This window comes from Chelmon rostratus, chromosome 11, assembly GCF_017976325.1.
Source record: "Chelmon rostratus isolate fCheRos1 chromosome 11, fCheRos1.pri, whole genome shotgun sequence".
In the NCBI taxonomy this organism is placed as follows: Eukaryota; Metazoa; Chordata; class Actinopteri; order Chaetodontiformes; family Chaetodontidae; genus Chelmon; species Chelmon rostratus.
In genome coordinates this window covers 25224694-25237647 of record NC_055668.1, presented here as the reverse complement: position 1 = coordinate 25237647, position 12954 = coordinate 25224694, and the positions used below count along the sequence as shown (strand labels likewise).

General features: G+C 43.7%; 1 protein-coding gene across 1 annotated transcript; it reads right to left on the bottom strand.

Moving 5' to 3' along the window:
- Nucleotides 1-8060: 8060 nt before the first annotated feature.
- On the bottom strand, nt 8061-12388 carry LOC121614184 (solute carrier family 22 member 7-like). Its single transcript, XM_041947989.1, has 10 exons — nt 12008-12388; nt 11657-11760; nt 10817-10971; nt 10489-10657; nt 10266-10389; nt 9464-9573; nt 9119-9333; nt 8825-8933; nt 8447-8653; nt 8061-8142 (listed from the first exon to the last, which is right to left on the bottom strand). Exons 1-10 carry the CDS (start codon nt 12386-12388, stop codon nt 8061-8063), a joined length of 1656 nt encoding a protein of 551 aa, XP_041803923.1.
- Between the last annotated feature and the right edge of the window lie 566 nt (nt 12389-12954).

Below are 12954 nucleotides of genomic sequence, written 5' to 3'. Positions count from 1 at the left end.
AAAGCTGAGCGAATGTATGTTCAGCTCTTTGTATGACTGTGACTACATGCTGTGCCTGCTCTGTTCTTCTCTACATCAGACTTGACAAAAATGTCATAAATTTACTTATTTGAGTAAAGATCTAATCTTCTGTTCATCAAAGTACAGACTGTGTTGTGTCAGCTCTGTCCACACAGACAGGTGGAGACAGAGACACACTTCCTGCTGCACTGCAGCAAGTATGAATACGCGAGAGCAGAGTTCCTCTCAAAAATCAAAGTTTCAGTCACTGACTTTGATTCTCTGCCTGATCAAATTAAAATGCAGCACATCCTCGGAGAGAACAGAGTCAGCAGCTTAGCAGCAGCTAAATATGTCAAACTGTGTCCCAGCCTGAGAGACGACCATCACAACACCTGACACACCTGACACACCTGTCTATACTTACAATCTTTTTTTGTTTGTTTTGTTACTTTCTTTCTTTTTTAATTCATGTGTTGCATAAAAATCGTTCTGTGACACATTCATATAAATTCATTATTTTCATTATATATTTTTAAAGTTATTATTGTTAATTATCTACTTAATGTACACATCTAAATTTATGTTTATATATCTAATCTAGCTAATCTAATTTTGTGTGAATTATCTGTTGTGTATATGTTTTTGCTCGGTTACTTTTGTTGGTGTACTTTATATTTGTAATGGCTTTGGCAATATTGTTGATCTACAGTCATGCCAATAAAGCTTATTGAAATTGAAAAAATTGACTGGCCAGAAGTAGAAGTTTCTCCATATCTGCATTCACCCTCCATCATGTATAATGATGTGTTTCGTCTCATGATGGTATAAATGTGATTTCATGGAGCTTTCCCACCAGTCTGATGCTGAAATGTTTACAGATATTTGGCCTAAAATGAGGATTTAAAAGTTGAAGTTCAGACCGTGTCTTTCTCAGCAACTTCCCATCCAGACCAGCTGGTATCTAGTCCGTAATGTTTCCCCTTCCCGGTCTCATTTAAGACCTCCTCTACCAATAATTAAAAGTAACTGAATACGCAGACAGAAAGAGGACTGGGGCCGCATGAAAAAAGAAACTGTTGCCATTTTTCTGAGCATTTCAACAACTAAAAATAACAAAGTCAAGAGGTCTAAAATCAACCAAAATGCATCCCGTTTGTTCACCTGCCTTCCCCCCTCTCCATCCCCTCATAGCACAGAGAGAGAGGGGGGTTGTTGAGTTGAATGTGTTCGTTTAGTCTGCCTGACTCATTGATCCTTTATCTAACCGAGGTTTGTGTCAGTTATAATTTATGTCCCCGGCCGCGGCTCGGAAACATCAGCAGACCAGCTGTGCTGTGTATTGATAAATCCATGGAGCTGTTCGTGGTGCTGAAGCAGCTGATGGATTTGCAATTGCGCCTTTTTCTGTGTCAGTTTCATTTTGGATTCATAATCTTCTCCAAACTAGATACTATAAATACTCTGTTCTATTGTAGCTTTGTGCTCTATAGAGTGGCGTCACCTTCATGATCAAGTAGCATCATATAGTCACAGAAGAAGAGAAGAGGATCATAAAGACACTCTGCTGCCTGTAGTATTCCTGTAATATTTCTATTATCATTTAGTGCCGCTGAAAGTCCAAAAAACCTCTGGAACTTAATATTTTAGGGGAGACATGACTTCAGATTCAATGTTTATTCTCAATGTTTGGTGTGTCCTCGGGGGGGGGGGGGGGGGGGGGGGGGGGGGGCAGGTCACATGACTGAGGAATGAAGCTACACTGACTCTGCACTCAGCTGCTACAGTTAAATAATTAAAGGTAAAAGCTGTTCCATCAAAGCAGAGAAAAATCAGCATGATTGAGATGTTTAATGTCGAACAAGCCATACAGATCTGGGATCTGCAGACTCCAGTTCACCTCCTCTGGTGTTATCCAGCCGTGCTGATAGTTGTATACATAAGAGGTGATTGCAATATCAGCTACAAATCCTAGTTGTAGGTGAACTGACGTTTTAATAAAACTGAGAAAAAAGTTATAAACCTACATTTTCAAGGTAAAATCAGATTTCTTAAATTTCAGCATTATAACTCACATTTTCTAAAAATTTGCCTCTAATCTCATGACTGAGAAAGTTTTTTATTTTCCATGTGATCCTAATCGTCATTCATAATGATGAATTACTGGTTGTGTATTTGCAGATACTGTATATCAGTGATCGTCAGCTGGAGGTCTGTGGGCCACATCAGCAGCTACTGTCCGGTCCGTCCTGCGAGTGATCATCGGTCAGCTTACCAACCCCGCTGCCCCGGCACGCTGGCCGGACTACAGGAGGTAACCCAGAAACTTGTCAGTTAGACACAAGAGGCATCGCTTGGGTTTATTTTCATCGGCCAACTGTTGTGTTGAGTCTCAAACTGAGTATTTTTGTTTGCTTCCTGGATCCTGAGGAGGAGTTTCTGGTTGAGATACAGACTCGTTCATTGGTGGCTGAACTGTGGGTTTTGCATTGAGCTCTGACGGCCTCCTTTATGAAGGTCTGAGAGCTCTTTCCAGTTCAGTATCTAGTTGTTAGGCCTAGATAAATGTATTATTTTTATTTGAAAGTCACACAGTGTCTGCGTAGAAGAATTATGGCTCTTGGATAAATGTAGCTGAGCACCTCTGCTGCATTTAGTCTGACATGTGAAGTATTTTTCCTTCCATTGTTGAGAGGACGCTCCATGCGTGTCAGTGTCCGTGAAACGTTCATGTGTCAGAGCGACGCTGTCAACAAGACTAACAGCTGCTTATTTATTGTCTTTGGCTGATAAATTCAACCTGTTGGGCGACTGCGGCTTCGTCTGTGTTATTCAGTAACTGAGCCGCCACAGAAACCGGCGTTCAGTGATTCAGTTGTCAAACACTCCAGCCGACACCTCCAGTGCTTAACCAGAGGGTCACCACACTCATTCACTATCACATTCTTCAGATTACAAAGAGCTTCAGATTACAGCCCAGCATCTCAGCAGCACAGACAGTTTGAAATGTTTCCAAACTGCTTTCCATCCTGCTTGTTTCCGTTTCACGTGCTGCAGCGACGGTGCAGTCAGACTCTTCAGCGTGAAGATGCTCTGTGGAGCTTTCTCATGAACAAACTAAACATCTGTTTACATTTGATGTTTCTCACCAATATGATTTATGTGTATTGTCAAGGGCTAACAAATGCTTTAAGTTTGAGCTAATTGGCTCCTGTAGCCAGGTGTACTTTGCATTATGGGATGCAGCAGAGCACACAAGCAGTTGCTAGTAGTAGCAGCCTTGTTCTGCTGAAGGCAGCGTGTCTTCTTGCAAAGTGTGAAGCAGTACAGTGTTTGTTTCCTCTGAGTGCGTTCAGCATTCTGCTGGCATTGTGTTATCTGGTATTTTGCCCAGATGTTGACCACAGTTATGAGCAAATGTCAGCTGTGCTGTTGCTCCAGGTTAAGTCGCACAGAAGCGTTCCTCATATAGAATATGCACTACAACACGGGACCTTCTTCCTGTATTTAGTCTCGTGCTCCCGCCCCAGACACATCTGACCAATAAGCAGAGTGAACGTCCTCACGTGGTTTGTAGTGATGATCTGTGTGAAAAGAAACTGAACCGAGGAGAAAATGCTCAATGAACTGATTCAGACAAGAGAAAACAACAAAAATTTACTTAATACTGCAATTTCCCAGCTTGGGATGAATAAAGTCTGTCTGTCTGTCTGTCTGTCTATCTATCTATCTATCTATCTATCTAAATAACAATAATACCCTTCATGATAATATAATTGTGAATTGTTTACATTAATGTTTGCTAGCTTGCAGTTTTCTTCCTCACTGCCTGTGGTGGTGCATCACTACCTGTCTTTGCATGCTAACACCAACTGTCGACAACCAGAATGGCATGAAACCACCAGCAGGAATATGTATGACACTGGGACTAATTTGTTAAAGAATTGCTCCGTAACACTTCTAGTTCATTAGACCTACTAGTCCACAAGGAACATTTAATGGTTAAAATACTGAGTTTCAGTGTATTAAACAAGGTAAAAAAAAAAAACTGAAGACTATTCAACCATCTTTACCGCTTTGTTTCACGTGCACACAGAAACATGTCATACTTGTTATTGTAACACACATTATAAAACACATAATCAATGGAGACTGAATGTCTCTTAAAGCCCACACCTTCAACATGTAACTTCAAAAAAACTTATGACAACTAAACTGATTTGCATGTGTAAAGTGGGTGGAGTGCCCCTTTTGTGCAGAGCCACAAAACATGCAGGAATTAAGATAACGGCTGTTGCTGTATACTGACACCAGTCTTTCATGCAAATTTTCACTTCCAGCATTACCAGGAACTCACAGCATGATTGATGTAAACCAGCGGAGAATATTCAGCAGATCCAGGCCTCATTCAAAGCAGCCAGCTGAGCTCTGTGGAGATAAGGAGGCTCAGCAATAAATGGTTTCCAGAAGACCTGATGCAAACACACACCAACCTGGACTCAAACAGGTCCACCTCTGTGCATGGGAACTGAGATATTTGAACAGGTTTCGCCGTTAATCTCAAACCTTGTTAAGGTTTTTCAGCGGTTGAGTCTGTAAAAACAAGTTGGAATGACAGCTGAGGGGTTTTGATGGATGAAAGCTGACTCAGCGTTTATCGCAGGTAAGATAATCAAAATGATGAATGTGTTACAGGGCAATTGCGAGGGGCTAAAAAGAAATGGGGCTTTTGATCAGAACAGACCACAGAACCTGAGCTATTTCTGCTGGATTTTTAGTTTCTGAATATTTAATTTATGATAGAGACAATGATGGACAAATTGGCTTTTTAAAACTCTGTTGTGTTGATATTTAACCTACATTAATCAGCATTTTTCATATAAACATCAGCATCAACAGCAGCTAAAGATAGATGTTTTCCTTAAGAGGTGGAGGAGACCAAACCAGAGCTAAAGGGAGAGGGAATATTAGACCTACATTAGTCAGGTGTTTGATAATTGCTCCCCACAATAACTGGAAAGTGACAACATGGCAGACTGTGTGTGTTTTTTCATGCTGCCCCTAGTGGCCAAAACTAATTACTGCAGCTTTAAAGTGATGCTCAAACCAAACCCCTGCATTTTCAGAGTAAAAATACAAAAACTCAAACAGGCCCTGCAGAAATATTCAGCATGTTCCACAGCCAAAAGTAACTCTAAGCACAGCACGTCTGTGCTTCCTCCTCCACCAGCCCCACCAGAAGTAGTTTATTCAGCCGTATTTTGATGCCTGATAGCAAAAATCTGGGTTTTGAGATTCCCAACAAAAATTAGGATAAAGCATTTATTTATCCCGATCATGTACATCATTAAACATAATTGTTTTTCTTATGTGAGTCAGCACTTTTTTTGATATCGTGTTGTAAATAATAATAAAAAAATCATTGTACCAAACTGAAAAACAACAACAACAAAAAACAGTGACGACAGTCCAGGGTGTCAGATTCAGGTCTGAGGCTTTATACTCAGTTTGAAGTGAAACTACACATCTGTAGTTATTGGAGTCGTTGTTAAAAGGTCGACAATTAAGAGAAACAACTGTTAAGTTCTTATTTTGTTCTTACGAATCGCCTTTGTTTTGACTGAAACTAGACTGAGGCGGTCTTCATTACAACCTGCTGCATCCACAACCTCCACCGAGGATCCCAAAGCTAATCTGAACAGCTGAGCACATAAATAGCCTCCGTGTGGCCTCTTATGGCTGACAGCAACACAGTGACAACAGCCGTCCTCATTAACGTCACTGGCAACCTCACCGGCAACGCCACCTCGCCCAGCGCCGTCCAGGTAGTCAAAGTCATCAGCTGGCTGACGTTCAGCATCGGGCTGCCCGCCATCGCACTCGCTATTTACACGCTAAAGAAACTGTCCAAAGGTCTGTACTCATTTAACTATTTACTCCCACACACATGTGAAAATCAACTACAGTGGGATGAAGGAGTGTTGGGGGGGCTTCACTCGATCTGGGCTAGTTTAGCTCAGGTGCATCTCGAAGCACAACTCCAGTTCCAGTTAGACTTGGCTTGATAGCTCTGCATAGTTTCTTGTAATATGACTTTGACACTTGGTACACTTAATGGTACAAATAATCCTTTCAAAAACACTGTATGTGTTCAAGTAAAACTGCGTTTAGCTCCAAACACCTTCAGCTTCAACAGTCATAAGCAGCTTTACCACGACAGACTCAGAACAGACAAACAAACAAACACAGAAAAAGGCAGTGAGGGTACCAGAGGCATCATCGTTAGCATCAGTACTGCATCCAGTCGCAGCATCAGTAGCAGCCTATCAGGAGTAGCTATATTAAGACCAGTATCAGCACTACTAATTGTATCAGCATCAAATGTTCTATCAGCAGTAATTGGTAGCAGGTAACAGGATTGGTAGCAGTAATGCATGCAGTAGTACTGGCAGTAGTCGTAGTAAATATCAGCAGCAGAACATTTGACATTTTTAAAACCAGCGTACAAAAGATAAGATCAGTACGATGAAGTGTGAGTTCTGATCATTTGTTCCTGTGTTCTCTGTCCAGGTGAGAACAAAATCCCCATGTATGTCATGTTCCTGCTGGTCTCCGACATTATCAGTTTCTTTGGTCGTCCCCGCATAGACCAGGACACGGACAGTGGGACCGCCTTCTCTTCCAACACCACCGACTTCATTTTCTATTTTGGTGTCATCTCCAACGTCACCCTCATGCTGTTCATAGCTCAGGAGCGCCATCTCCTGGTGGCCTACCCGCAGTGTGTTGGCTGCAGCAGAAGCATCAGGCAGTCTCCTGTAGTTGGACTGGTGGCGTGGGCCGCCCCGTTCGCCATCCTGGCCCTCGCCATGCTGCAGTACAACCTCTGCTTCGCCATATCTCTGCTTGTTCCTTTCCCCCTCCTCCTCTTTTTCGCTGTGGACTCCTGGAGGGCCCTGATCTGCTCCCGATCTAACCCTTCGACCCCAGAGAGGAGGAGGGCGGTGTGGGGGATTGCTGCGATCTGGGCCAACTACACCCTCCTCTACACCCCCTTCATCCTCAGCGTCCTCCTGAAGGCTCTGTCCTTTAAGGAGACAGTGACGTATCTGGGGCTGGCGTCTCACATGCTGCTCTACCTCAGCCCACTGGTGGACCCCTTCCTCTACATGTTCATGACCAAAGGGCTCAAAGAGGTGCTGCAGGCGATGCCCTGCTGCCCCAACCCGAGTCGGAAAGACGACACGAGACCCACCGTGGAAACTGTGGCTGAGACTGTCGAGACGAGACTTTGAGCAGGACAGACAGCAGCAGCAAGGATTCTGCTGGGGGAACGAGTCACCTTCATGAGCACCTACATGAACATGTGGCTCATAAAAACGTCCCCAAAGTCCAGAACGATTACTTATTTTTGCACAAGTTGTCACCTTGTGTCATTAAAGATGATTATATGTATGTATATACTCCTGCTACATGCACTTCGTTGAACATACTCAAATATTTTATTGCACGAAAACTGATGTTCGATGCTCTTTGTCCTGTCCGTCTTTTTGTCAGTTACTCTGCGGTCCTGAATAAATCTTTGTCACTTCAGATGCAGCAGATATTTGGTGAATTTGTAACAGTCCTTGCGACTGCAAGCTTGTGAGCATCCAGAGAGACGGACATATTGGCTGACACCCGACTGACTGGCAGCACTCTCAGTGTGACTCAGTGCTGCAGTGCTGTGAAATGTGGAGCGCGTTGTGGAGCATCTCATGCAATTAATGACAGACTCAAAGCAGAAAGGCGTAGCAGCCTGTAACACTACCGCTGACGTTTTTAGTTCATTTGATGTAAAATTTGCCAGAATCTAATCAATCATTACACCACAGTCATCATTTAGATGAAATAAAAGCCGACTGTAGACCTGTTGATCTTTACAAACCTCACAAACACGAAAAGCTTTTTTTTTTTAAATAGTAGAGGAGAGAAGATGTGCTGCTCACTTCCACTGCTGACCTTTATTGTACTGTTTTGTATGATGTGTATGAGCAGGAGTCCTTGTTTGACTTGTCTCCTCACTGCTGAGTGTCTGTTGTCCTCTTTGATTCCAGGACGAAACCCGAAGACTCGGCGGAGTGAGAGGAGACGTCGTTTCTTCTGGGATGAAACAAAACAATGAAGGTACAGTTTGAAATCTGCTGCAGTCCAGCTTCAAACATGTGGCCTTTAAATATGAGCTGAATCAACATCTCTCAGTCACACTAAACATTTAACATAAAAGCTTCCAAAACATGAACTGCACAGGTGTTCACGTTATTTTGTCCATCAGCTATTTAGTCATATCCAGTTTAAATGCTGAGATGACTTTGGGGTGTGTCAGTCATTCTCATCAGCACCACCGGACCCCTCTGAAGCGGAACAAAAGACAGATTCACACATGTTCATGGATTCATTTACCGACCTTGGCTTTTCAACATCTTCAATGGTCTCTGGCAGCCCCACATTCAGGGTCTCTGGAAGCAGCAGGGACGTGAGGCCAGAGGCGATGGCCACGGAGCCTGTGATGATCTGAGGAAGAGGAGTCCACACGTCCTCCAGCAGCAGGATGAGCGGAGCCATGGATACGGCCAGACGACCTATGATGCTGGTGTAGCTCACACCGTTTTGCCTGGTGAGACAGAAGGGAAATGAATGCTCGTAATGAGCGGCCGCCATCATTAAATCACGCCTTACATTCAGCTGTTTTTGATACTCAGATCATATTTGACCCTCTAACTTCATCTAAAAGTCCAGCAGGGCAAGCGAGGCCCTCTGAATGCAGCAGCTTCATGCATGTCACCTGACGACTGTGGGGTAAAGCTCCGTTGTGTAGAGGGCGACCGTCGTGAAGGAAGCCTCTGATAGGCCTTTTCCAAGAATGGCAACAACAGCACGCACATGCCACAGAGCTGCAAATGACAAGTGAAGTATGTGCAACGTGCAAAAGATAAATGTGGAAAACAGTCAGTTAGCTTAAAAGAAAAAGATGCTAATTCATAGTAAGTTACAAAATACAAATGGGAGGCGTTAAAGACTTGTGATGCAACATGACACCAACTGCCTGCAATGACTTTGTAATTCTGTGCATGACAACCTTCTGGAACAAAGATGTTTATGGCGATGCAGATTCCTGTGATTAACAGCGTTCCAGCTTGGCACTTCCTGCGTCCGATGATGTTGAGGAAGCCGTAGATCATCAGCTTGGCGGGAACTTCGATGGCAGCGTAGATGAAGTGCGTGAGATACACGTTCAAACCGAACCCGCTGATGTTCAGGCTGATTCCATAATACGTCGAGGACACCCCATACCTGCAGAGCACACAACAGGTCGCTGCTCACTCACGTTCCTGTTTATAATACAAATGCGGTCCCACTGAATGAACACAGGTCATTAATTTATTTTTACATCTTTGTAGGTATTTTTGGAGGAGACACCCACCACACAATCCCAGTCAGCAGACTTAACCGTCTCATTTTCGGGGTCTTGATCAGATCAAGGTAGGTGTAGTTTTTGTCCTGGTTTTCCGCGACTTCTACGTTGGAGAGTGTCTGTACGGAGGCAGCGGAGTCATGTTAGAGGATCGGCCCACTTTTTCTGCTTCAAACATGTCTTTCATGTCCATGAACACTGACAGAGTTACTGGTCGCTGTGATGATTCATCCTGTCCAAAATGGCCGTTAAGTGATTCCCTCTAAAAGCAATTTCATTGTAAGTCATGATGGACAAAATCGTGTAAAAGTTTAGTTCAGTTTAAGTGATTTGGGGCTCGGGAATTCTGTCCCCCATCATTTACTCTGCAGTCATTTGTCTTCAGGGCCAGTGTGGACAAGAGAAACCACCACAGCAGCGACTGGGTGCTGTTTTAAGATAATAAATGCACACCCATCCTTCAAGTGATACGGGGACACACACACAAGAAAAACTAAAAAACACTGGGTTAAAAATGTACCCACTGTGGGGTCAATATGGCGCCGTTATACTGGGTTAACTGGGGGGTACTGGGTAATAATAATTAACTGTCTTTTTTAGTGGTGAGGTTTTGGGATTTAAAAATTCAGGACTCTGTCGCCCTCTAGTGGCAGTATAAAAAAAGACACTGTGGCAGAGAGTGCTCACCCTCAGACCTGACAGGTGGACACTGCACCAGATTTCAGGACAGACACATATGACACCAGAATAATTTAAAAGATCATAAAATCACATCAGAAATCTGCACATTTCACATCAAGCTCAAACTTACATCCAGTTTTAATCTGGAGGACAGTTTTTGTCTTTTGTTGAACTTCGCACATTTGTCGAGGTAAATCTGGGCTCTTTTCACTTTACCATTGGCCAACAGCCATCGGGCAGATTCAGGAATCCACCTGCAATTATTTTTAACAATTAAGAATGAGTGGACTAATGAGGAGACAACTGAAATGACATAAAGAAAAACCTTCCAAAACTGCGTGTGTTTCGCTTACCACCAGCTCACAACTGCGAATGCTAGCGGGGCTGTAACAGTCATGATCAGAGGCCGCCAGTCATTCACCAGGAAGGCAAACCCAGCCAGCAGCATGTTGCCTGCAGACCAGGCCAGGCTGCCGATCACAGCGATAAACGAGCGATGACCTGTGTCGGCCCACTCGATGCCTGCAGGGCGAGGACAGTGACCAGACAAATGTGCAAACAAAGCTCAAACCTGCAAAAACTGATTTTTTTGGGGTCATATTAGGAGCAAGAGAACAAGCGGTGAGCACAACACTTGACAGATCATCACCGTTTAATAACATGTTGAACTCGTTAGCTTACTGAGAACCATTGAGATGATGCTGATCCCTGCCAGTCCGAAGCCGGTGAGAAATCTCAGCACTGCAAACACGACGTAGGAGTTTGCAAACGCGCTGGAGAAGCCGAACACAATTGCCAGGATGTAGGAGACCAAAAGAGAGCTTTTCCTCCCATACCTGGAAATACGGAGGGGAAGTGATGTTTATCAGACAGGTCCTGCTGAGCAGTGGTGTGATGATGATGTAGGAAGGACTCCGCTGATACAAGCTTGAGTCAAAGAGAACTTTATTAACAGCAGTATCAGATCAGATACCGGCCACCTGAGGGGGGTTCAGGGTCAGATCAGAAAACTCTGCCCTTAACATACAGACAGCACAATATATAGCATGGCGTTTTGTCTTACCCCACCTTTACCTTTCCTATCTCAAAGACCAGATCAAGCTCTGGGCATTGTCCCACTGAGGAATGTTTTCCTTTGCGACAACCCATATCTACCTCTACAGGAGATTTACGTCCTAATAGCTCCTCTATAAACATTACCACCTCTGGTTTCCCTTTTTCTGATCTGAACTAAGAGTGGTCTACACTTTAAACATCAGTTTACCCCTGATCATGCTTAATCTGACATATATTTGATATTTGATTGATCTGACCTCAGAAGTACATTGAAGACGGTCAAATGAACATGAAGATGAACATTTGTGACAGTTTCCACAGAAATGATAAATTTATAAGAAACTCTCAGTGTTTTCAGTTTCAGCCATCAGAGATTCGACGCCTCTCAGTTTCTTTTTCAATGATTGACAGATTCAAACATTAACATCATCAAAATGTGAGCACTTAAACTTTTGATGCACGTACTTGTCACAGAGGTATCCAAACGCTATGGCCCCGAACATCACTCCACAAAAGAAGATTGTGCTTGTGGTGTTTGTCAGACTTTTTCTGTCACAGACGAAGTCCCACTGAAAGAGCAGAGAGGAGGCTGTGAGATTACCTGTCCAGGTAGCTCTCTGCTGTGGTTTATAGAAGTCAGCATCGGCTTCATTTCACCGAGACCACAAAAGCAAAAAGTCTTTTTGGGAAAATGTAAATGCAATCACAAAAACATTCACTTATTCCTTCCTAAAAACTGCTTTTGATAAAGGGATTTATGTTAAAAAAGAAGAAGAAGAAGCGTGTGCAGGACGAGCAGAGAGCCGGGTGGTGTACCTCTGTAGCCAGGGTGGAGGTGAAGGTGGAGTTGTCATAAACCCATCCACTCTGACACTGAACCGTAGGCAGGTCAGCGCTGCTGGAGCTGTTGGCCAGCAGCTGAAACTGAGGCTCTGCAAACATCTTGCAGGATCTCAGCTCCCCATCTTCCCCTGCAGGAACACTGACGGTCAGTCTCTGCTGCTGAGTGAGATTTCCAAAGAGTCCTCCGTCGTCCAGCGCGCTGACGTCACAGCGGTGAGGGGGCACCCAGGCGATGAAGTTATTCAGCAGGAAGTGACACGGCAGAACTATTCGAGGGGTGCACAGCAGGATGATGATGGCGATTTGGAAAGGCCCAAAACCGTTGATTTCCTCCAGGATGTCCTCAAACTTCATCTTCACTCACAGATTTGCTTTAGGTTGATAGAAGTAAAACATGAGGTAATTCAGCAGGTTGGACCACTTATCAATACAGTGATAAAAGAAATGTGTACTCACCTGCATGGAAAACTGCTGCTGCTGCTCTCTGTTCGCCCTGTGCTTTTCATTTGGTGAATTTATGCTCTGCAGCCGTTTCTATCAAACCGCCCTGATCATTCACCTCTGCAGCACCTTTGGACGTCGTAAACATGTAAAGCATTAGTCGTATAAGTTGTTAAATAGATTACACATTAGTGACATCAGGGAAGCAGGTACACAAACACTTTGCACAAACGAGGCACAGCATTATGTCATCTTTATCGCCTCGTATTCTTCTTATATGTTCACATGTTTTCTGGACTGTTTCAATCTCAGTTCATTTCAGTCCAGCTTTTCGTCTCCTCCGTCCTTAATTCGTCTCCTCCGTCCTTAATTACTTTGTTCACTGCCAATGCAGTGAACAAAGTAATTAAAGAAGACAATCCATGAAAATCTGCAGTAAAAATTTACAAGATTAGTCACCAACATGATCCTTTATTTTA